Genomic DNA, 26,225 nt, shown 5'->3' with positions numbered 1-26,225 from the left:
TCTAATGCCCAAACGGGTTTTAGCGGTCAACGACACTCGTTTGGTTCCAAAAAACCTTATGGATACTGCATCTGCCGTATTCTTTTTGTTCTGTAAGGGTTACGAGTACACCGGTTTTTCCATCGTTATTACTGGGCCTGTATAAGATTTTGTTGATCCTCAGGACGATATTACCGATATTACAGGATGATATAGTTCGTTGTTCCTTCAAGCTTTAAAATCTGCATACAAACGGGAAGAGTTAACACTTCAACTTTTACTGTGAGTTGTGGCAGACGCAATTACAAAAAGTATGTGATCCATGCATTTCTCCAGGTAATTACATTTTTATGTATATTAAGGAAGCCATGGGATGAAGGTGACCCTTACCCAAGTTCCTCTTCAATATGCCACATGTGTTCAAAATATTCGCTAATGTTTTTGCTTAGTCACTCTCTATCTTCTTTCTCTATCCTTTTCCCCATATTTTCTGTCATTTCAAACTTCCAAATTAAATACCGTATATAAGTGTTAAAGATTGTTGCTTGTCCTCGCCAACGTTCCATCTATGTAGACACTTTTGTAAACAAATTGTCTAGTACAAAATTTTCATTGGATAACCCCTCAGCTGCACTTGGTTTTTCATTGTTAGATTTTTGAAAATCACATGCAAATCTATAAATGTGGAAGTCAAATCTATGAAATAGTCTTTACTGGAATGAATTTGAAATTGTACGTTTTTGGAGACCGGTTGGTGTGGATAAATTGGTTGGTAGTAACCATGTTTTACACTCACATCAACATTTTCTGAATTGAGACGATTAAGGGATAAGGTGACTGAGGGATGAGATTCTTTATATGATAGATATGTCATTTCTATGAAAAGAAATGCCTTTTTCATCTAACTATTTTTACTCTTGGTTTCCTTTTCTTCTTTGACAAGAGCGTGTTTTACGCTTTCGGTATGAGTTGAGACTGATGATTTATGAGGTGTTTCTTAGCCTTTTTAAACCTTTTCTGCTTTGGCATGATTTCAATCACTCGCCGAGGTATCGAGCCCCGTACCTGAGATTTTGAAAACACTTCGTTTAAAATCCTTCCTAGAGCCCCAATCGTGTAGTATAGAAGACACAAGATCCGCTGCAACCTATGCAATATATTTTTTGGCCATGGGTAATGCAGAGCGAAACAACATAGCAAACCAATTGCCGAGACCGTAATCGGACATTGAATAACGACCCCTGTAACAGTCCGTTCCATGACCTAGTCGTTGTGGTCTAAGAGTAGCAACATAGCAGTCAATATAAGGACCAACAAAAGTATTTTTTCTGCTAGCCACCTTACTAAATGGGTCGAAAATGACATGCAACCACAATCAAACTTTTTATTATTGCTAAAGAATCGCCTAATTCACTTAGTTCCAAATACGAAGTTTATATTGTAGCGGTGATTGTGTCTGTGAATAATTTTTGCCCAAGAAGACGCTGGAGGGGGCATTGGTATTACCGACTTTTGATGTCTCAACAAAGGACGCTTAAAGAAATATACAATTGTCTGAATAGAAGCCGGGTGGATAGTCTGAAAAAATAACACATTCGATCTCGCTGATGGTACCAGCACTTTCACTCTCGATTACATTCCGTTTGAAACCAAGAACATTTTTCAGATTATCATTGATATGAATCATTTCATTCTTGACGGGAGAGCTAATTTAAACCCTACCATGCTCCATTGAATGGTTAAAGTAGAATGCATCATTCTTAAGAGCAGAGATTTTTTCAATTGATTGCACAACAGAAATCAGTCATACTACCATATAGCTTTTATTTTTGGGTGAGATGCGGATATATTTCGAAGTTCAGTGATTTTATCCATTCCCCGTTCTCACCATACACCGGCCAATCGTTTAGTCTTAACTTTTATGTTATATGTACGATCCTTTTTCAGGATATAATATGTATTTTAACAATACAATCAACAAGAGAAGCGTCATACCTTAAGATCATTGTAGAATGGATCAGTGGCATTGGACATGAATGTCACATAGGAATCATTAGGCATTGTGAACGCCTTTGGCGGCAATCCAAGAATCAAACTCAGACTTGTATCCTACCCAAAGAACAAGCAACTGTCTCATACCTTTACGAGTTTGACTAATTATTGTCATTTCAATTTGATTAATTTCACTGGTTTTAACTTTTTGTAATTCACACTCGTAAAAACCGCCAAGAATCTCGTCATCTTTCGTATCACGTAGATGATACGTTACAGGTTTAATTTCTAAGACTTTTGACACTTTAAAAAGTTCAGTTTTCCCACAAGTAATTCGCCTTTTCAAAAATATTACTTGTTCGATTGATTCGAACTTTATCACCAACATTAAATTTCCTCTTTTTCACTTACCTTCTTTCATTAGAATATTGTTTAAGAAACATGCCAAGTATATTTTCACCGTGATGAACTTCAGGATGACTATGTTTGGACAGGGATTGACGAGGACGTTGATTATAAATCAACATGATTTTGTCTAAATCTTGAATGAAAGCAGCAGTATTTTTGTTGTATAATTTCTCGACATTAAAAGTCGAACGTTCTGTTCAAACGTTCAGCCAATGCCGCCTTTATTGGACTATGACTATGATAGATTATTGTACTGTATTTCAATAAAACGTTTTTACATGTTGATTAACCAATTTACTCCCCCAATCTGTTTGAGTTTTTCTATGAGAATAGGGCTCTAGCAACTTTATCACTTCTCTTTTACCGCAATGTAATGGTATATCTATAGTTACTAAAAACACTGATTGCAATTAAAATATACTTGCACGGACTGTTGTGACGTCGTTGAATCTTATCTAGAGTCAAATGATCTGTTTGTAATATAAGTAATGGGAAAAAGGCTTTAGTTTTTTGATATTGCCTACCGCAACCTCTATGATTTCGATGAAGAGTTTTGCTGGGCTCATTCTGTAAATAATCTGTCGCCAACTTCTTTTCAACTCCATCGACTTGGGCAAGTGTGGTGACGGAACTTAAATTTTCCGCTTCACCAGTATTTTCATAAGCATGTTTTAAAAGTTGAGCCATTTTCAACGAAAACTTGGTGTGAAGTGTCCGCTACCCTTTTGGCTTACTAATAGGTCATGCTCTGATACTAACACGCCTTCGTTTGATACCTTTTGAATCATCACCCCCACTTGGCTTGCAAGTATCTTCCGAATACGATTTAAAATATCTTTTGATATTTCTCCATATTTGCTTAACCGATTAACCATAAGTTTATTCTCAATAACACTTTTTGGAAATTTTGATGACTCTAAACATTTTTGCAAATGGTTTTTACGATTTGAAATCAAATCTGATACCAAATTAATTGAATTTCAACTCTTGCCGTCACTATAACATCATTTTTTCATCAATTTGTACATGTTTGTTTTCAGCGAGATAGGTCAAGAGTGTTTTACTTTACTCACGATACAAATGAGGCATTAGGTCGACAACACTCGTTAAAACTTCAGATAAATCTTCTTTTTGTATTGGCAGTTTCAAATTTTCAGAACTTTGAGGGTTAGGTTGATAAATGACATGTACTTCAATCGGTCTTTTACGGTAAGGTTTATCCTTGTCGACACATCGAAGGACATTTTTAAGGAAAATTAATTTTTATCATCGGCAATTGTCTCATTGGTTATAAGTCTGTCAGGATTATCTTCAAAGTGCTTTTTTTGTGAAAGAGCGAGTTCTTTTGGTGTCAATTTGTAATGTTTAGCAATTTTTCTAGTGAATAGTGTATACAAGTCCCGCAGCTATTGGCAGTTACAGTGAAAAGAAACTACCTTCCGCTTGAAGAAGTCGTTTTCTGTAAAAAAAATTCCTTTCTTTTTGCAAGCTAGGGCGCGTAGAGATGAACGATGTTTGCTTTGTCCGTTGCTTAAGTACTCCAGGTAGTCGAACATTTCCTTCAGTTGAATTTAAACAAAGCACAGATAGGAGATAAATGAATTCATTGTCAATGTCGTGTTTGAGTACACCCTTCCTAATCAGCAGTTTCGAGTTACCTAGGACGGAAAATAATTGTCTGTTTTCATGCAGTTTCTTCATTTTCATCAGGGCAACTTATAACCTTTTCTACTGTTCACTGGTATAGATACGATAATTTCATTGTCAAATATATCCTTGACCACACGTAAATCTTTGGTTGTATTTGGATTGAGATCCAATAGAATATAACCATAAGGTTTATTTGCAGCTTGTTTGTATGCCAAGAGTAAAAAAATCGGTTCACCGGGATATGTTTGTTTGTTTAAGGTTATAAGAGAACTTGAATCACGAACAACCCTATAGATGATGCAGTAAGTACGATTTAATGCAAGTGTTTTTATACAATGGCTCTGATGAAAGAGATTATGGAGAACAACGGTTATGGTAAATTTTTCATGATGAGACTGGACTGTGAATTACTGTAACATTTCCTCACACCATTCATAAATGGTTTTGGCGAAATCATCAATAATCAACCACTAGTTTTGTTCAATAATATTAAACACGTCAAGCCTCGTATGAATTTTATGTCTGGTGTAATAGTATTTATTTTATCACAAGGTTCTTGCCACACACTACATAAAAAAACATATTTTTCGGATTTTCTAGAAATATTATCACGATTTTGAATTATTTTCATTGAAAGTTTTGTTTTGCCAGGCATTAAAGGTCCACAAAACAAAATCTGAACGGAGGTTTAAATTGATACATAATACTCTTCCTGCTGTCAAAATAAAACTAACCTGACCTCAGTCTAATGAATGAATACTCAGACAAAAAATAAAATACACGTTTTCTTTAATGTATGAATAAGTGTACTACAGATTTTGAAAACATATTTAAATAAAATAAGCACTTTAATATATTTCTATAGATATTTAAAAACATTTAAACATTAAATAACACTTAGAAATAGTGCCACCCTCGGAAGGGTAGGGTGGCCGCTGCGGTTCGCGAGAGGCGGCTCCGGAATTTATGTAAATTCATAGTATAATATTAAGCACTTTTTAAAAAAAGATTTCGACTTGCACAAAAAAATTGAATAAATAAATAAAAACACAATAAAAGACAATACTGAGCTGGAGGCTGACTGTAGGGATAGAAAAAGGGGGCCCTCCTCCCACCAACTGTTTAGCTTTCTCCATATCAAGATCCTGTCTGTACAATACAGATACGTCTCAGTCTGAAGTAAGGTAATGACGGTGTGTTAGTACTCTCCCACCGTCCGCGCGCTCATAGACTTTGTCCGATATAGCTAATATGGCATTTTTCAACTCTAACTGTGTAGTTATCATCTTTTAAAGAACGAATCGCTATGACCTTCGTTCTTGGAATTAAATTATTTTCTACACATTTTCTATAAACACTCATGTCGAAATTTTTTCTTAAATCGTTTGGAGGAATCCCTTTTAAAGTCTTTTTTATATCCTCATTGTGCATTTTTACACAGTACACATTCGGACCTGTAAGTGCAGCATTGGATATAATGTCGTTCCTCGTCTCGGATTTTAAAAATTGCAACATATTTGGGGCTGGTGCTTCAGGAGTTCTGGATAACTGGACTCTTCCCAGTTGGTGTAGTTAATTCGAGAGCGAATATGCTCACCATTTTCCAAATCGTCTAATAAATTTTTAGTTTTAGCTTTTAACAGTAGTGAATCTTTATTCCCGTAATATACTTGAACTTGCCGGTCCCCCGGCTATTGTAGCTTACACCCAATGTTGTAAGGTTCTAACATGAGTTTCTTGGAAATTTCTAAAGTGGTACTGCCAGCGTCAATATTTTGATATACAACTACTTCTTTTTTACTATGCATAAGGATCATGTTGGAGTCTCTGATCGTGAACGATGTGAAATTCGAATCTGCAATTATTCGGGGAGATTCTTTTGGCTCGGTTACATCACAACGACTCCTATGACGCATACTTGCACATTTTACCTAAGGCTGAATTTAAAATGAGCTTAAATATTTCTTTTTCAGCCTTTGTTTTTGCGTCAGAGTGTTTACTTACAAATATATCAATAGACTTCTTCATTTACGGCTTTTGATCAAATTGGAGGGCTCCATGAATCTTTGTGACCTGGAAACCGTTGGCCAGCATCTATCGCAAAAAAAGGCGTTGTGCAACAATATTCCGTTTTGGATGAAGGTTAACAATAAGCTTTTGTTTTGAAGGTGTCCAGTGCATACCCCCACCTTCTACCAAAGCAATATTATAGGGACTTAATGAATCCCTAGGCACTGGTCTGCTTATGCACGGGAAAACAAAATCCTTTACCGAGTCAGGAAATTCCATTGGTATTTCACCTGCAATTCCGAAAAACCATCCTTGCTGTCCATGCTCCTCAACTGTGGAAATGTTTTAGTAACTTGGATCACAAAGATTGTCCAGCCATTTGTAATTCCCACACGCCAAAGAGCAGTGATACATTACCGACGGATAAAAGGAGTTTTTATCAAGAAAAACGGCATTCAACTTTTCACTGGTGTGTTGTCCAGTCGGGTCAGTCTCCAAAATACGATCCCCGTGAAAAAAATTCGGCCCTCATTGATCTCTATACAAATAAGTGCTGATCCACGTGTGTGATCATACCTTTTTTTCTGTTACTGATTTTGAGAAATTAATCCATCACCAAGTGAGGAGTTGGAAAATAATATCCCAAATTCAACATAAATTTTGTCGGTGTTTCTATAGACAATATCCAACAACGTCAATACATAACTTGACAGGTATATTTTTCAGTAATTTGCCTCCATTTTACACCCTCCCTTTACTCAAACTGTTTTAGCCAATTCATAGTCGGCAGTGGTGTATTGACGATCGTGAAGTGAATCATAAAAAGTTTCGACTGGTGGCAATTTTTCCTCACGTAGTCACGAGGCGGAGCTGTAGGACTCACACGGATATATATCCTAACTCGGCAATACATCATTTATTTCATCATATGGAAAGCGTTTATTAAGTAGGGGGAAGCTATTAAAATCGTCCGTTCTTTGCACTTTAATTAATTGACAAAGAATTTGGGGGAAAACTATAGGAATCTAAAAAACGGATTTTATTCATGTACGTTTTATTATTTTCTAGTGTTTTCTATTTGAATTCTAAGAGTAGCAGCTTCTCAGATGATTTGGGTATGATGTTATATGAAAAAGACCCCATCTACCCATGCACCATCTACAAATTGACCTTTCTACAAACGTGCAAACTCTGGTAAAATGAACTTCAAATCATAGTTGGAATTGTGCATTTAAACCGGCAGAAAATACTAGTGCTTTACCTTTAAATTAAATGGCCTCTTGTCACTGCTAACCGTCTTTACGGATTGTTACCCATGACGCTTACAGTGCCTCAAATAATGTTTTAATTTTACATCAGTACGAAATCTAGACAGACACATTGGACAACAATAGCTTGTACAGTTACGCCCTTTTTTACCCTCACTTGAAACCTGACTAATGCGTGGGTTAGGAAAGAAATATCCAAATGCATCAGGTTTACTGGTAGACTCGTAAAGAAGCCGTACCCAGTGTTTTTCTGATTCAATGTACGGGGCCCTCACTGAATATGAAATCCCCATTTATCTTTAAGTTCCCCCTCCTCAGAATCTGTTTCATACTATAATACTGAAACACAAATCTTCAAATGCTCATTTGCCCTCTCTAAAATGTCAGTCCCCTTAAGTGCTATAGGATGTTGCCCTTTTAAACAGTTATTTTCTTTGGGAAACTTTACCATCTCCCCATCCCCATTAACTCCCAAATCATCTAAATATGTCTTACTAGTATCCTTTTGCTGGTGTTTGTGTTCTGCTGTGAGGAGCGTGTACTTGAAGCACTCTAAGCCCGTATTAAAAAGCGTTTTACACCCTTACAACATCTTAAATCAGCGTTATATTTTACACATCTCACCCCCTCTCGCTTCTTAAAGCAAATTTCCTTTTAAATTTAGTAATATTTAAATCTAAACTTTCAATAAACAAAACCACTGAATTTCCATTTTCATTATAGTTTTCCATCATATTAAAAATGCTACCCACCCACTCTGGAGAAACACCATCAAAATTCTTCAAGTCTAGAGGGCGTTTCTGTATTTGAACTCGCAAGTAACGCGAGTACACCTCATCTGACTTTTCATTAAAAATTTTTTTGCTATAGATGCTTTTAGGCTATCCCTACCTCCCGCCTCCCGAATCTTTCGATTAAGAACTGCCCAAATCATGCTTACATAGAAGTGTACTGTCTATTGGATCTTTGATAATAATAGCAATTGTAAGGGAGTTGAAGGGGTGTCAGAATTCAGCCCTAAAATAATATAAAGATATTTTTATTAAATATAAGATTAATATGAATATTAATTGTATATTTAAAATATATTTTTTAAAAACTTAAGAACAGGCCAAATAAGACGGTGAGCTAATACCAATTTGTCTTGCTTTCCCCACATCACCGTCACTGTAAGGGGTGGGTACCTGTTCTTCTAGTACCCTCTTGACCTCGCTAAGTAGCAATCCTACTGAGAGATGTTCTAAAATTTGAGCATCGTGGTTGAGATCCCTCATAAAAGCGTCTAAATCAAAGTTGGGGAAGGTATATTAAGAGGGCTGAGCCCTGCACTAAATTCCCTTCACATTCGCTTTCCTCTGGGGCTGTACATAGATTGTCGTGAAATGGCGATGGTGGTGATAATGCCTTTCAATGTAAGCCCCTTGGGATGTTGTTAGTGCTGGTATATGAACCTAAAAATAATAAGAGCTGATTAGCCCATTGAAACACTTGAATTCATCCTGAACAATAATTTATGTTATGCTGAAAGAGAATACAATATTAGTCTGAAATTTGTCTGAGGGGGGGGGGCAAAGTAGCTGTTTGGACATAAAGAGGCCACACTATCAACTCAAGGTGTATTGACCAGAAAATGATTCTGGTCATTGGCTCAAAGTGGGTGCTCGTTCTTGGTGACACCGCGAACCAGCTAAGAATTTAAGAGCCAGAAATCACCCCATAGATGGGGGGAGTAGACTGCCCTCTTTACGTTATACGGAGGGGGAGGTTGTGTCTATTGGTGCTTCTTCATTCCCAAAGAAATCGGTCAGCAGATCCCCGATCCATGCTGGCATTTCATGTGGAAAAAAAATGTGGATTTCATCTAGAAAAAAAGTGATAATTGTTATTCCCTTGAAATGCATATGATTTTAAGCTGTAAAAAAGGAATAGTAAGCTGAAAAGAAACCTGTTATTAAGCTGATAAAAGAATATTAATCTAATGACTAGGGTCCTCAAATCTCCTTCTTTGAAATAGGGATATGAATCTCTTTCAACAGTAAAACGCTACTAAACTGCTGTTCATATGCTTAGGTTTTCTTGAAACAATATCAAATGCAAAACTTCAAGTTACCTTCTTAGAAAGTAGGATGTTAAAAACTTCTTGTTTTCAAAACGTATAGTTAATCACAAAAAGAATATATTGTTTTTAGGACCAGCAAAATCCTAGCTACTTCCCCTTCAAAAGAATCAGCGGAAAAGAAACATATTTCTTAGATTGGGTAATATTCTCTTCCCCGCTCTCAGAGGCATCGAACAGGGCTCTGATATCCTACTCATTTCCCCATGCCGAGGAAAGCATTAAGTTTTTACTGCTAAAATTTCAAGCTTTACGAAAAACATCTATGATTTGCACTTACAGTAGGGTTAGCAGCTCCCATGCTGGGGGTAGAAAACCCACCATCATGACCATGTAGGGCGGATGCATTCTCCCTGCTTTGTTGTGGTATAGCAGAAGGGACCGTATCTTTGCATTCTAGGGTGGAGGTTGTTGCATCGCATGCCCTTGCAGTTTTGGAGGTGGAACCTTACGATCTGAATTTTCCTTAAATGGAAAATAAAATTTAGTTTTTCCAAATAACTTGGGCCTGATTTTAACATGCCCCTAGTTAAATTCTTTTCTTATAGCTCACGCATAGGTGCTCATGTTCTCCAAGCCTATCGCCAAAATTCTTGCAATAAATTTTTTTTTTTAGCTTTCCCGAATAACTTGAGCCTAATTTAACATGTCTTCCAGTTAAATTCGCTTCTCGTAGATCATGCATAGCTGCCCATGTCTCCAAGCATATCATCAACATTATTTTAATAAAAAATAAAAATTTTTAGGTTTTTTCTGATAACTTGAGTCTAATTTTAACATGACCCTAGTTAAATTTGCTTCTAGTAGCTTCTATAGCTTCTAGTTTTCTTCTAGTTTTTTTAGTTTTTCTAAACAACTTGAGCCTTAAAAATTCTAACTCCATAACTTTTGAAAAATTCCTATTTATTGTTCTCTCAAAGTCACTTCGGATCTAACTACAGGGACACGAACTCTTTTCTTTACATCAAGGAAGGCGGGAGGGAAGATTTGCCGTTTCACAGTTTTTTTTTAATAAAATACAAAAAGCCTTTCCTTCATAGAAACATTCTCCAAAATTGCTGATTTGCTTGGGCTATACAGATATTTTTGAAGCGAAAATAATACGTTTTTTACCTTGAATTTTGCTCCTTTTTCAGAATTAACGATCGACTAATAACTTACACTTGATCTATGCCCCCATTCTTCGAATAAGTATTGGCTAGTGAAATTGGAGGTAGTCACATTTTCCACATGGAAATACTAATCATAACTAGCTCCATCTCCCCTCAAAAATCAGAAATTTAGTGTAAATATAACACACTTTACATAACTATTTTAGTGAAAATGTAAGCATCATTCTATGAGAAAAATAGTTTCTTATTGTGAAACTGTTCTCTCGGCTTAATTGCTGTTAGAGCGTTCAAATTACCAGATTGCAAGAATGCACCCTTTCACTCAATTAGTGTGATTCTGGCTGTTCAATATTATTATAGGCTTTAACCCAAATAGTTGAGGGGTAATAATTAATTTGTGTTTAACCATCTGCCAGAATATATTTTGGTTTGCAAGGGGCTTTTGAAATAGCAGACAAAGAGCAAGCGTAATTATGCAGGAAAATAAGATTATTTATACCTCCGATAAAACTGTTTTATGGGGGAGGGACTGGGGTTTTAGCTGGTAATCCTATAAAGGGAATTATACTAGCTCAAATTTGGGTATAATCTCGCCTCTTTTTTGGTGGGGGAGGGGGCATCCTTAATATGCAGAGAGACTTACCCGTATATAAGCAGAAATCCATTTTTTGCAAATTTCCAGGTGTGTTTACATCCATTTAGAGAATCTGAGTTGCACGTTGCAGATCCAATATAAGACTGATGAAAATGCTCGTTTGATACCTGGTTTATACCCTCCGATAACAATGGAAATTATCCGATCCTGCAAGAAGAATAAAAAGCCTTTGTTCCTAGAAAATCAATAGACGTCTAGACTGTATAACGGTTCATCCTTCTGCTCCTGGAAATAGTGGAAAGATCCTCTGTTTGTCAAGAAAAAAGGCTCTGCGTGTGTGTGAAGCATGAAAATATTGGATTATGATCAATTTGGTCTATGTTCCTGCTTGGGAGGGGCCCCTGAAGGTTTTTCCTGGCCCTTGCAGGTTTTTTAAATTTTCGAAGAAACTATGATTTAATGTTTAGTTTTGTATCTTGATTTGGCAGGGCCCTGCAGCCCCCCCCCTACGCCTCTAGGTTTTTAACAATCCAAGAAGCTATTACATATCATCTGTGTTTGCTTCTTGCAAACATACCTCCTGAAGGTTTTTCCTGGGTCTAGTAGGTTTTCAAACATAACACAAGTTTTCAAACATAGTAGGTTATCAAACACAACAGAGAACATTTGCATAAGTAAACAACCCCTACCATGTAATATACATTTGCGTCTTGAAGAAGATTAATAACACCTGTGTCTCAAAGAAGTTTAAAAAAGTGTCGAGGCTGGGATTCGATGGGGGTACTGACCGCTTAAAGTCATTATGCTTACACTACTTATGTACGATAAACGATACAAAAAGATCTTTGTCTCAATTAGGTGATGAAGCGAAAGAATTCAATATGGATTTTACAAAAAAAATAGGTCATTAAATATAGGTTATACCCATGTGCAACCTTGTCACTCGGTTTGCTTTGAGAATTTGCAAATAAAAATCAATCATTTTCATGTAAAAATAACAAATTATTTTTTGCCATTCGGAAGTTTTTTTCGATATGTGTTTTTTTTACAAACTAGTGGAATGGTGGGAGTGGTATCATATAGGGGGAGGGTATAAAACACTGGTTAATAATTTTTGACCATGTAAATTACAAAGCTACCCTTTTTGTGCTTTCCAGCCTTTCTACTACAGAAATGACACCAAAAAATGCCATTTTGTTGCTATTTGGCATTTGACTATGTGGCACTAAGATGAATTTATAGAAGAAAAGGGTGCTTAGACTAGAGCGATAGCTTTTAAGCGAGCCCTTGTACATCTCCAACATCTAGTGATGGCATGCTAGCCGTGGCAAAAAAGGAGATACAAAATAGCGTTTTCCCTTGTTTGTAAAGACAGGGGAGGGCGTTCAAAACCTCTGTTTCCGAAGAAACATGATTTTTCACCACAAAAATTCGATTTGGCTATCTAAAAATTGGTATTCCCCAGCATTTGCCTTTCTCTGGTCAAATTGGAATCGTTGTCACAAGTGGCACTGGATAAAAGAGGGTATTCAAATAAACCCTTTTCCAATATTCTGGTTTGACCACTGGTTTGATACCATCGTCCGTTCAAGGTGGTGTTTATTAATTCTTCAGTTTACGGTTTCCGACAGCGGCGATTATTATGTTTCTGTACTCTCCCTTTTTATTCGCCACCGTTTTGAGGGGTTTCAAGCTGTTTTCCAAAATCCCTGAAAGTTTGTTTCCACAATAAACTTTTAGGACCAAGTTAAACATGTTTAACAGTTATCATTCCTGGATTACCTTTAAACGAGATCTTTTTTTCATACTGGACTGTTCATTTTAAGCTTTAGGTTACTATTGACTGTGGTTTACTCTTTACAAGGTTAGCTGGAACCATGAAGTGGAAAAAACTTATTTTGTTAATTTTAAATTTGTAAAATTTTGGTCTTTTTTTAAGAAGGCTGCTGTTTTAGGGAGGATAACGGTGTCATACTGCACCCTATTGTTTTCAAATCCTTGAACAACATTTTTTTTGTCGAAGAACCGTTGTAAAAATAGGGATATTTTCCAGTCGTGGTCTCTGGTAAGATTCTTGACAGCTGTTTCTGAAACGAAAAAAAGAAATAATGTATCCACCTTTCAAATCACTGCAAATGTTTACTCCTTACTTCTGTTTGAACAACTTGGCTTATCTCCAAGGCTGTAGCCAGAATTTTTGTTCGGGGGGAGATGTATTAAATAAACTTAAAAAAACAATCAGAAATTTGTTATGTGCAATTTTTGTTATGTTTTAACGAGTCGGAAAATTTTTTGGGAGGGGTAAAATCCCCTCCCTCGTATATACGGCCGTGCTTCTCTCTTACCTCGGTAGATCTTCCAGAAAACCAGAGTCTTGCGTAACCTAAAGTATGGAATATAGACCCAAGCTCGAAGAGGGTTTGGACCATGCCAGCTCTAATAATGCTTGAAGAGAAAAGATTCCGAAAAGAAATATCTTTTCTGCAAAATGAAGCAATGACAAGATTTTAATTGTTTGTTTCTCCCCTTGGATGTAGAATGCTCATACTATGGCAACCACTCCCTGAGCCTGCAAACGAATCCACGCTGGATTTTAAGAGACCCTGAACAGTAAGTTCTTAGAATCTAAGATTGTTCATTGATTGTCTCGATCAACACTTGCTTGTGAACAAGACACGCCCCAATCATAAAACGGTCTCTTCCTGCTTAGCTTATAGCTCGAGTTGGGGAACAATTTCTCGGCGTTGTGAGGGATTGGTAGCTACTCTTAATTGAATCAAGTAGTTTTGTCTTCAAGCAACCTGCTTCTTCTGCTGTTGGGCAGTAAAAAGATCGTTGCATGAGCCTAAGAGCCCTCACTTCACACAAACGGTTGCTATGATATCATTTGGTCCGCACCAAATTTAAGATCGTTGGCTTACAATGTATTTCACAATAACTCTCATCATGTGGAAAAATAAGCCAAATTACAAGGATCGCCCTGTACATTTTTAGAAGAATAATTTTGAAATTCTCTTATTCAAAGTTTTCTATCCCGCAAGACACGTACTAAGATTTCATCTTCTTCCGCTTAAGTTGTAGGTTAAACGAAATCAATTTATAATTTGGCTCATTGGGAATTGACAATATTCTAGCTCAGCACAGACAGGTAAATTAATTCCTTTAGTCCTAGTTTTCCATCATCATAATCACTGATCACACAACTGGTTTCATTGATTAATACAACCAAAAATAAATTTACCTGTAAAACTACAGAAGCTGGTGTTTTTATTTTAAAGTAAAATGATATTACTTGTTTTTATTGTCTGTGCATTTCACATCTTTAATATAATTTTATTAGTTTTCCTTTATTAGTGCAGTTGCTAGTTTAAGTAAATGATGAAACTCGGATCATAAATTGTAAATAAACAAAGAAGATATACAGTTGCTCTGTATCTAAGAGGAATAGCCTCCTGAGGTAATGATTTATATGCAGATAATTTTAACTTCTGAGGTTATATTCACGTGTGCTTGACCGTTGACATTTGGTATTTTCGAGCAGGGGGATATCGAGATGTTGTATCACATTGGTGTTTAAGGAGGTTTTACCTCCAGGCATAATTTCCGCCTGGTTATGCTTAAGCTACTTTGCCCCCTCCTCTAGTAAAACAGGCAAGGAGTTGAACAGTCCAAAATTGGAATTGAATTACCTAGTTGGCTACAAAATTATTACTCTCTCTGACATGATTTATTTGCCTCATAACAAAGTAAAGCCACGTTATCCCCCTGTACACTATAATTTGATCAGACCTTTCCTTATTTAAATCTTAGAACTAAAGCTATTACAAGTGGGAAACTTTAAGTTGATAAAGATTTCAAATTGCCGTTGATTAGGGAAGAATCATAAGATAATGCTTGTTATTACGTGTCTAAGATGACCTTAGTGTGCTAAGCAGTAATAATTTACTCTTCATGTTTTTATCGTATTATTGTACTTTAGGTTTGCAATATTTTGTCGAAATCTAGCAGCATTTTCAAAGGGAAGTAAATTTGGATTAATATTGGATAAAGGAACATATGATGCTATTTCTTTATCTGATAATGCTGTCGAGGACAGAGGAAAATATGTGGAAAATATTCACAGTATTATGTTGCCGAACAGCTTCTTCCTAATAGCAACTTGTAATTGGACAATGGAAGAAATTGTACAAAGTTTTCTCCCTTGTGAGTGAGGTTATTTCTTTATTCTTTTTGTTTTTATTCTCAGCTGCTTTTCAAAGTTTTTATCATAAGGGAGTGAATTGGGACAAATTGAACTACTGTAGATTCTTGTCAAAATCATTGAGTTCAAGTCCTACTCAAACACTTTTTTATTCCATTTAAACTGTAAAATCAACATTGGACCCGAGCCGAATTAGGTTACAGACAAAGTAGTCAGTAGCCCGAAAATAAATGGATGCTTTTTTTTATTTTAGTAGCACCTTCTGCAATACTGTTGCAGTTGTTTCTGCGTATAATCAGCTACAAAAAGATCATTAGCAAAAATAGTGAAAAATTATCATGATTGGTAGTTTGAGTATAATATTGTATTTAATATAAAAAAATTGTATTTATTATGGGAAAGCGATGAAGTAAATCAGAATTCGTAAACTGTATGCAAAATGTAGGAAACTACAAATAACTTTGAGGCATTTTTTAAAAATTTTAGTTAAATTACGTTTATACCTAAACTTAATACTATGCATATATGTATATATATATATATATATATATATATATATATATATATATATATATATATATATATATATATATATATATATATATATATATATGTATATATACTGGTATATTTATATATATGTTTTTCAATTCCTTTTTAAATAAATCTTTAGCCTTTATTTATAATTATTTCTTTTATGTCCTCAAGTTTGTAACAATAGGAGGATATCAAACAGTTGGTAACGAAATGTAGTAAGGAGCGACCCGGCTCAATAGTAATTGAAACTCTAAAAAGCTTAATTTTGATACCAATAGTTACATCAAAAGAATCGCATTTTAATGCTTATTTTAAATATATGAGTTTCATCAAGTTTAGTTTTACCCATCAAAAGTTACGAGCCTGCGAATATTTGCCTTATTTTAGAAAATAGGGGGAAACCCCCCTAAAAGTACTACAATCTTAACGAAAATCACACCATCAGATTCAGCGTATCAGAGAACCCTGTTGTAAAAGTTTCAAGCTCCTATCTACAAAAATGAGGAATTTGGCATTTTTTGCCAGAAGACAGATCATGGATACGTGTTTTTTTGTCTTTTTTCCAGGGGTGATTGTATCGACTCAGTGGTCCTAGAATGTCGCAAGAGTGCTCGTTCTAATGGAAATTAAAAGTTCTAGGGCCCTTTTTAAGTGACCAAAAAATTGGAGGGCACCTAGGGCCTCTCTCACACTCATTTTTTTTCCAAAGTCAACAGATCAAAATTCTGAGATAGCCATTTTATTCACCATAGTCGAAAAACCTAATAGCTATGTCTCTGGGGACGACTTTCTCCCCCACAGTCCCCGTGGGAGGGGCTGCAAGTTACAAACTTTGACCGTTGTTTACATATACTAATGGCTATTGGGAAGTGTACAGACGTTTTCAGGGGGATTTTTTGGTAGGGGGGGGGGGGGAATTTAAGGGGGGTCACGTGGGAGGATCTTTCCATGGAGGAATTTGTCACGGGGGAAGAGAATTTCAATGAAGGGGCTGCAGGACTTTCTAACATTATTTAAATAAACAATGAAAAAATAAATATGAAAAGTTTTTTCAACTGAAAATAAGGAGCAGCATTAAACCTCAAAATGAACAGAAATTATTACGCATTTGAGCGGTTGACCTCCTCGTAATACCTTGCTCTTTACGCTAAAGATTTTTTTAGTAATTTTAACTATTTATTCTACGGCCTTTGGGATTCAGGGGTTATTCTTAAGGAATTGGGACAAAATTCAAGTTTTAGTGTAAAGAGTTAGGTATTGACGAGGGGGGTGAACCCCCTCATATACGTAATAAAAACATACAAATATAGAAGTTCGTTACGTAAGTTAATTCGTAAGTTACGTATATTCTTTACTAGTGAAAATGTTCGTAAAAAAAAACAATAAAAAAGTTCTAGTTGCCTTTTTAAGTAATCAAAAAATTGGAGGGCAACTAGGCCTCCTCCCCCGCTCCTTTTTTTCTGAAAATCTTTCGATTAAAACTATGAGAAAGCCATTTAGCCAAAAAAAATATAAAAATATGCAAATTTCGTTTTAATTATTTATGTTCGGAGAGCCAAAATCAAAACGTGCATTAATTCAAAAACGTTCAGAAATTAAACTAAAAAAGACAAGTTTTTTTTAAACTGAAAGTAAGGAGCGACATTAAAACTTAAAACGAACAGAAATTACTCCGTATATGAAAGGGGTTTCCCTCCTCAATGCCCCGCTCTTTACGCTAAAGTTTTTTACTGTTTTAAAAAGTAGAGCTAAGAAACAGAGTTAAACTTTAGTGTAAAGAGCGGGGCGTTGAGGAGAAAAGCCCCTGTCATATACGGAGTAATTTCTGTTCGTTTTAAGTTTTAATGTCGCTCCTTACTTTTAGTTAAAAAAAACTTGTTTTTTTTTATATTTAATCTATGTTAGAAATCTATGTTACATTCTTAGAAACCAAATATTTATCAACTGAAGATTGCTGCTGAGCTTGAGCAATTTGTTACGAAAAAATAAATAAATGGAAAATGTATCTGATTACCCTAGAACTGAGCTTGCTAACATTTGTTTTGCGCTATTAATGTCAGTATTCTTAAAATAATTTTGACAAAATTGTCTTGACGTCACAATAAAGTAAAGAAGTTATACTTTCAACCCCCATTGCAATCGCGCATCCTCACCTCCATGCTACAGTTTCGATCTGAGTTTGTACTCATTTTGTTTTTCACAAGAGTTGTATTTCTGACTGCTTGTTACGTGAAACGGTCGTTTTCAAATTATGTCAAATAAACATTGTCTTAATCTCTTCCTATAGGAGCATATTTCTCTTTAGATAAGAAAGAAAAATTAAAACAGTGCCCTTCTAGAAATCATCTAAACGAAGGGATTTGCTGTCAGTTGCTTTTCCGATAATGGTATTTATTTTATCATGGAAATAGGAGTTTCTCCTTTAGCCCAATTGAATAGAATAGGTGATTGTGCATTGCTAATAATTAGAAAACTATACGTGGAGGAAACAAAGAAGAATCTTTTTTTCTGTGGAAAATTCCACCAGAATTATTGGCCTAATTTTCTTTCTGTCTCTTCAGTATATCTTAGCCAATTGCAAATATTATTGGTCAACTATCCGAGAGTGGAAAATATTTTCGCACCCTGTTTTAAATCAGTTGTCAAACTTGGAAATTCTATCCTCTATAAAAATGTTGTTTGCTCCTAATACAAGTATTTTGGTAAATTCGAGGTTTTGGTAGTAATGAGGGTCAAATCCAAAAAGCAGTTCGAGATGTTCGAAGAAAACATAAAATGATAGATGGCAGTTGGGTTTTTTTTTGGTCGACACGAGGTCGACACTAGTGCCAGTTTCCACTCTTACAAGTTGTCCATACTCTTTGATCTCAACTATAAACTAATAAAAACACAATGCGATCATTATGATGTTTTTTCCTACACACAAAAGGAGGTGAGGGTATTTTCATATTGCATATTAGATTAAATATAAAAAGATGGATATGAGACTCATGATAAAAGGCGATCCCTCCTAACGCTAAAAATTTGTACAATATAGGAAAAATGAGACTTTTCTACATTTTTGGCTATAACAAAAGTTTCCCCCCTCACTCTTCCGATAAAATATAAAATTCTATCTCTAGGATCGTGCCAGCTCTAAAACCGTTCTACAGCAGCCAAGGATTTTATTTGCTTGTTTTTGTTTTGTTTAAGAACGTGTCTCATGGTGCAAGGTAAATGATAAGTGTCTCATATGCTTATAGTAATTTACGGATTTTATTATTCTATCTAACACTACTGTTGGAAATTTAGGTGAAGCAGTAAATCCGATGACTGGTAGAGGTTATCCCTTAATGGAGATGTTTTTTTCCAGTACTTAAATAGCGTATTTTTTAATAAATAACTTAATATATTTAGCATCTTAGAGAAGCTGCTATAAAATTTGTTCTGTTTTTATTCGTTTTCCTGTTTTAAAAAATCCTTATTTTTGTCATTATTTTCGTCTTTATGAATCGTTCAGCGAAAGTAAGCATTCAATAAATGTAAGCAATTCACTTATTTTTTAGTAAGATTCAAATTAAACTAGAATTTTTGGGGTAGGGGCTAAAGGGGGGGGGACAATAACATAGTTCCTTAAGTAATGACGAAGACCATACTACCTTTCCATAATACAAATACAGAAGAGAGAATAATGAGGACTTTGTTTTCCCAAGACAGTGAATGAACAAAACCCATTTGAATATTTCGGTCCTATATCTAAGGGCCATCTTCAGCAAAGAAAATAATAAAAAAATTCTGCTCGCTTCAACCTTGACTTCAAATATCGTTGTAATTTCTGGATGATATTTGTTCATTTATTGGTTTCTGTTCCTTTCAAGCTACGCTTCTTGTAGAATTGAATTTCTACTTGTTTCAAGCTTTAAAATCCCTCCTTTTTTTGAGAAAACTGTGTTTTTTGAAAAGTCAAAAGCAATAGCAAAAAACAGCCTTGCCTACTTGGTTCCCAATTGCTATAAAACAAAACCAGTTTTTAGAAGGGGGGGGGAGGTGGAGACTGTTCCATCGTATTTTCGTTTCCAGAAAATCTACCTTCTTCATAACAAATTGGTATCCTTGGTACCATTTTTTCTTCTTTGGCTTTTCAAATCAATGGAATGTGAAATGAAGTTTTGAAAATTACTGATTATAAGTAATTTGGATTTAAAATGTCTGTAAAGCATCCTAGATGAAAGTGTGAGCAAAATGAATGACATTTTAGAGATTTTGCAAGTTCAGGGTGCTAGAATAGATTTGAAAATAAATATTAAGAAGACTAAGTTTCTAAGGCTAGAAATCAGTGAAGATGAAATGGTGATGGGGGGTAATGCAAAGATTAATCAGGTGGGTAGCTTCACTTACCTTGGTAGCATTATTAGTAAAGACGGTGGGAATAGTGAAGACGTTAGAAGTAGAATAGCCAAGGCTCAGGGTGTCAGGGGTGGAAGAATAGGAAGATAGGTTTGCCAACCAAGATTAGAATATTAGAAGCTACAGTGATGACAGTGGACAAATATGGCTCTGAAATGTGGGCGCCTCAAAAAGAGGCTGAAGAGTTGCTAGATGTTTTCCAGGGAAATTGCGAATGGATTAATCTGGGTACCCGGCTGACTGACCGTATTTCAAACAGTAGGCTATACGAAAAGTGTGGTTCATCCCGCTTTCTAGGGCTGTAATGACAGAAAGGTTGAGATGACTGGGACACGTTCTGCGGATGACAGATGACAGATTACCTAAGATTGTCCTTTTTGGCCAACCGTCTTGGACTAAACGGAAAGCAGGTCGTCGGCGATTGGGGTGGGAGGATGTCATAAAGACAGATTTAAAGAAAAGGGGAACTTCCTGGGAGGATGTAAAGAGGGAGACTTTGAAAGGATTGGACTGGAGTTGGACTGTGTGTAGCTGTATTAGCCTCGGGTGGCCTGGTGCTACGAATGAAAGTTCTTAAGCCGAACTGGTCAGACATGACAATAAACAACAAAGAGGAAGAGATTAAAAACCTCAAACGAGACTACGGCCAGTAGATATGAAAGACTAACTAGGCGTCTTCAGCAACACGATAAAAAGAAAAAGTACTAAACTAAAAACAAATAAAACCACCACCAATAACAATAAATACAATTGTCGCTACTAATCCTCGTAGGGAAAAGAAGCTATTCGAGTTACTTCAATGAGAACGTCAAAGCAACGTTAGTACCGTAGTCTCGTTCGAGAATTTTACTCTCTTCCTCTTTGTTGTTTATTGCCTGGTGCTACGGTAAGTTTTTATTAGTAGTAGTATAGTAAAAAGGAAACTCCAGATGAAGGTACGTATCCACGGGGAAGGGGACCTCACCCTTTCCCCAAAAATCAAAATTTTCATGAATTTCGGGGCAATTATTGGTCAAATTATCAAATGAAATTAGTTTCTTTATTTTTTGCTTTTCTCCGAAATTGGTCTGTCTTTTCTCACCTCCCCCCTGAACAGTCGTGGGTATGTGTCTGTCATATTTTCAATTTGAGGCAAAAAGAGAAACTAGAAAATGAAGTAAGAAGTTGAAATGAAAATAAATTACGGATGTGAAGTTTTGAAACTTAGCTTTAGTAAAAAAAAATCGTATACTAGACTTTGATATTTTGAAGTTGACATATTTTCAATTTGGGGCAAAAGGAGACTATAGAAAATGAAATAAGAACTTGAAAAAAAAAATTATTGATGCGAAGTTTCGAAACTTAGCTTAAGCAGAAAAATCGTATACTGGACTTTCATATTTTCAAGTTGACATATTTTCAATTTTGGGTAAAAGGAGAAACTAGAAAATGAAATAAAAAGTTGAAATAAAAAAAAATATGGATGCAAAGCTTTTAAACTTTGCTTTAGTGGACAAATCGTATACTAGACTTTGATATTTTGAAGTTAACATATTTTCAATTTGGGGCAAAAGGAGAAACTAGGAAATGGATGTAAACTTTGGAAACAGCTTTTTTGGACAAATCGTATACTAGACTTTGATATTTTGAAGTTAACATATTTTCAATTTGGGGCAAAAGGAGAAACTAGGAAATGGATGTAAACTTTGGAAACAGCTTTTTTGGACAAATCGTATACTAGACTTTGATATTTTGAAGTTAACATATTTTCAATTTGGGGCAAAAGGAGAAACTAGGAAATGGATGTAAACTTTGGAAACAGCTTTTTTGGAAAAATCGTATACTAGACTTTGATATTTTGAAGTTAACATATTTTCAATTTGGGGCAAAAGGAGAAACTAGGAAATGGATGTAAACTTTGGAAACAGCTTTTTTGGACAAATCGTATACTAGACTTTGATATTTTGAAGTTAACATATTTTCAATTTGGGGCAAAAGGAGAAACTAGGAAATGGATGTAAACTTTGGAAACAGCTTTTTTGGACAAATCGTATACTAGACTTTGATATTTTGAAGTTAACATATTTTCAATTTGGGGCAAAAGGAGAAACTAGGAAATGGATGTAAACTTTGGAAACACCTTTTTTGGACAAATCGTACACTAGATTTTGATATTTTGAAGTTAACATATTTTCAATTTGGGGCAAAAGGAGAAACTAGGAAATGGATGTAAACTTTGGAAACACCTTTTTTGGACAAATCGTATACTAGACTTTGATATTTTGAAGTTGACATTATTTTAATTTGGGGCAAAAGGAGAAACTAGAAAATGAAATAGGAAGTTGAAATAATAAAAATTTATGGATACGAAGTTTGGAAACTTAGCTGTAGTGGAAAAATCGTATACTAGACTTCGATATCTTGAAGGTGACATATTTTCAATCATGGGCAAATGGACAATGAGCAGTTTAGGCATATTGCCGCTCAAAAATTTATCTTCTAAGACTCCCGAATGCCATTATATTTAAAAAGAATGAAAAAGGATGCCAAAGCAAAACAAAAGAACTATAAAGAAAAATGAAATTGAAATTACTATCCTAGTTAAGTCAATAGCTTAGTGCTTCTAATTCTTAGTTTCTAATTACTTATTAGAAAATAAGAAATAAAAGATATCACTTACAGAACTTGTGCTAGATAAAATTCTTTTTCATAATGTAATTTGCGACGCCGTAGAGCCTCTAGTTAATTGATCACCTTTATCGTTTAAACTAACTCCATTCTTGAAGATTTTCTCGAAGAATGAGTCAAATGGGTCTGAAAGAATAACTCCCTTTGGGAGATAGGCTCTTTCTTGCGTTAGAATAATATACTTTTCATATAAATCCAGGAGTTCCAATTGGGAGGAGGGCAATTGTCCCCTCTAGATTTTGAAAAATACATTTTCTCGTACTTAAAAAAAATCGAAAAGAAAAAAAAATCTTCCTTCTAGATTTGAAATATACCTTTTTTTTGTATTTTCACTGAGAAATCCTTGCCCTCTCCTTATATTTTCGTGAATTTGCGCCGCTAGATAAATAGCATGTGTATATGATTTTCAAAAATTTGTCACGGGTGAAATTGAAGGACTTCAGACTGGTTCCGACTCCTGAATCATATATCGGCAGTCTCTACAAACAGTCGAAGATTTTTTATTATATTTGGAGGAAATAAATAGTGTCTATTAGGAGAAGCTGCACTATTTTATATTCAGTGAAACCTTGTCGGTGAATGGAGAACATAAAAAAAGGCCTTAAATTACCGGTATTTAAAGCGAATTGAATAATGAGAAGATAGGAAATGTGTCAACATGGCAGGGGTCAAATGAGTTACTGATGTTGTAACAGAAACCGCTGAAATAATAGAGTGTAGTAAGTAAGGTCCTTACCAGTTTCTTAAGGGAATGAAAAAAATGGCAAGTTGGGAAAACATTCCAAAAAAAAGTAACATAAATATCGGTGTTAGATCGACTTCCATTTCGAGCAGTTAAGGTTACAAAACCTAAAACTCTATAAGAGACTGGCTATTTGGCTCTGAAAACAATAAATAAAATTACGTAATGAAGCTGTTAGAATAAAGCTAATATAATATTGAATATTGTAATAGTAGAAAATTAACGATCAATGTTGTCGAGTATTACAATTAATTCAAGAGAATTAGAAAAATTAAAGTCATCAACGAATTCAGGCTGTAAAGACTATGAATGTCTGCTGAAGTCCATGGCTGGGTTCTGATGTTGTAACCAATATAGACTGGAATTCCTCGAGAAATTCCCTTACTCCTCCCTGCGGAAAATTATTCCCAGATGTAAAATTGAGCAGCCAAAGAGAAATTAATACATAAAAAATGGAGAAAAAATATAATTATACATCAGCTATTGTGAAGGAGGGACAATGTGTCGTTGTGTAGGCGAGGGGAGCTGCCAAATGCCTAAACGAGTGCATTTCAATGCCCAAATTGTCGGAATCCTTGGGGACCTTCAGATACATATAACAAGGGATATGAGGGGGGAGGGTAGGAATTAATCTCTCACCTTCCATCCTTAGACTAATTCTGAATAAGGGTGCTACGGAGTAATACCTCCCTGCTTATTGCAAAAAAGTGTTTCTGACTTGTTTATCAAAGTTTCGTTTCATTAAACTAATTTGCTTCAAATAATTATGTGTAAGTTTGTATCAGCTATTATGAAGGAGGGATGGTGGGTCATTTTGTAGGCAGGCAGGGAGGGAGCAGATGCCTCAAAGAATACATTTAATGCCCAAATATCTTTACTCTCATTGAGCTTTCAGATAAATATAGAACGAGTTCTGGGGAGGAGGGTTGTGTGAAAGCCGAAACTGATATTTAATGCCTCTTGATTCCCGGGAATATTTTTGGTATAGACCTTCATTATTCGTGCTGGGCGGGGGAGTTATAGTGCTCCTCCTATTGCGATAGTATTTCTATGTAGCATAAGATAGTACATTCTCGTGTGTACCGGCGCTGGGATGGAAAAGGCTCAATCTTGCATATGGGAAGAATTTTCTGAAAAGGAGACTTTTTTACAGTGGGAGAGGATACGCCTAGCACCTTCCACTCATATCCTCGTGCCCAAAAATAAAAGGCCTACCCAACGTTTTCATAGTTTGTAGAGTAGTGAAATCGAGGCTTGATGCTTTTCATGTGAACGACATTCTTATGCAAGATTTAAGTGAGAAAACAAAGTTGATATACAAAAATATACAAAATAAATTCGTATCGCAAGTGTTGAGTACTAAATATTCATTTGTATCCAAAAAATTAATATTTTGTACTGGAATAATATCCAAATGTATAACTATAGATTTTTTTAATATTACAAGAATATTCTAATTTTTAACTGTAACTTCTAATCAAACCTTTTCTCCCACCCTTGGAATGATTTTTAGCTTTACAACCCCCCCCCCCCTTTTTGGGAACAATGTTTGTGGGTGACCATATATCTAATTGTAGTAAGTAAGATATCCACCTAACAGGATATTATAGTACTGATCAAACCGACATCGCTTTGTTTTGGAGTTGTTCTCTTTCTTTAATAGTGTTTCACTATAATTTTGATCAAGTTGGGCGCTCTAAGTTCACATTGATTACTCTATCCATTTTTAATAACTTATTCCTTCTTTTCTGTTTTTCTTATTTTTTTCACCTTATTGGTCTTATATTTTCAGATTTTTGTTTTGTTGAGACTATACCAACTCCATCCTTTCAGTTTGGTGGTAAACAAGGCAACAATGTATCTATAGTTGTGTTTAAGAGAAATTGATTTTTTGTAATAAAATTACAATTATATGATCTTTAAATACCTTTATTTATTTTTGGCCCCGATGCGACTGAAAGTGTGTTTCCTTTTTTTTTAGAGAGAGAGAGAGTGGTAACGCATGGGATTTCTTTTTCTTTTTATGTTCAATTTTCATGCAAAGACAGACTTATATCTGAATTATGCTGTGAGCATGAATACTTGTTGGGGCTAAAGAACTGTTGTATATACGCTCCAGATTGTCAGTCCAGCCCTGACTTTTCTTATTTCTTACAAAAAGATTTTTGTCCCTTCCTTGCGAAAGTACTTTTCTTAAATTATATTTTTTTTTCTTCTCTACCTTTAAAGATATTTTTAAAAGACAATCTCTTTTTAAAAATATTTTTGAAATACAAATTTATATAAATAATTATTAGCAGTAGTCTGTTCTTTGTTACTACTGATGACGGGCACTGCATATGTGACGGAAATATCTAGTATTTTTATGAAATTTATCACCGTCTTTTTGAAGGATTTATCCCTATTTGAACTTTTATATAGATGTATATTTTAGTAATACCGGATAATGAATAAGAAACTTCAAATTTACTAATAATTTATTTGTTTGAAACTAGAATTTGAAACTAGTTATTTTCACTTCTGAATGCAGCACTGACTAAATTTTAAGGGCATAAAATAACG

The 26,225-nt window shown here is 35.1% G+C and overlaps 1 protein-coding gene across 1 annotated transcript in view; it reads left to right on the top strand.

The window, feature by feature from the left end:
* Positions 1-25,595, top strand: part of LOC136038012 (EEF1A lysine methyltransferase 2-like) — a 39,987-nt gene extending 14,392 nt beyond the window's left edge. The window contains 2 exon segments of the mRNA XM_065720937.1: positions 15,110-15,333; positions 25,456-25,595. Coding sequence (XP_065577009.1) covers positions 15,110-15,333; positions 25,456-25,550 — 319 coding nt within the window. The 3' untranslated portion in view covers positions 25,551-25,595.
* The last annotated feature ends 630 nt before the right edge of the window (positions 25,596-26,225 follow it).

This window comes from Artemia franciscana, chromosome 17 (genome assembly GCF_032884065.1).
Source record: "Artemia franciscana chromosome 17, ASM3288406v1, whole genome shotgun sequence".
NCBI classification, from domain to species: Eukaryota; Metazoa; Arthropoda; class Branchiopoda; order Anostraca; family Artemiidae; genus Artemia; species Artemia franciscana.
Note: the sequence above shows the minus strand (reverse complement) of the source record. Positions and strands in the feature narration are given on the sequence as shown.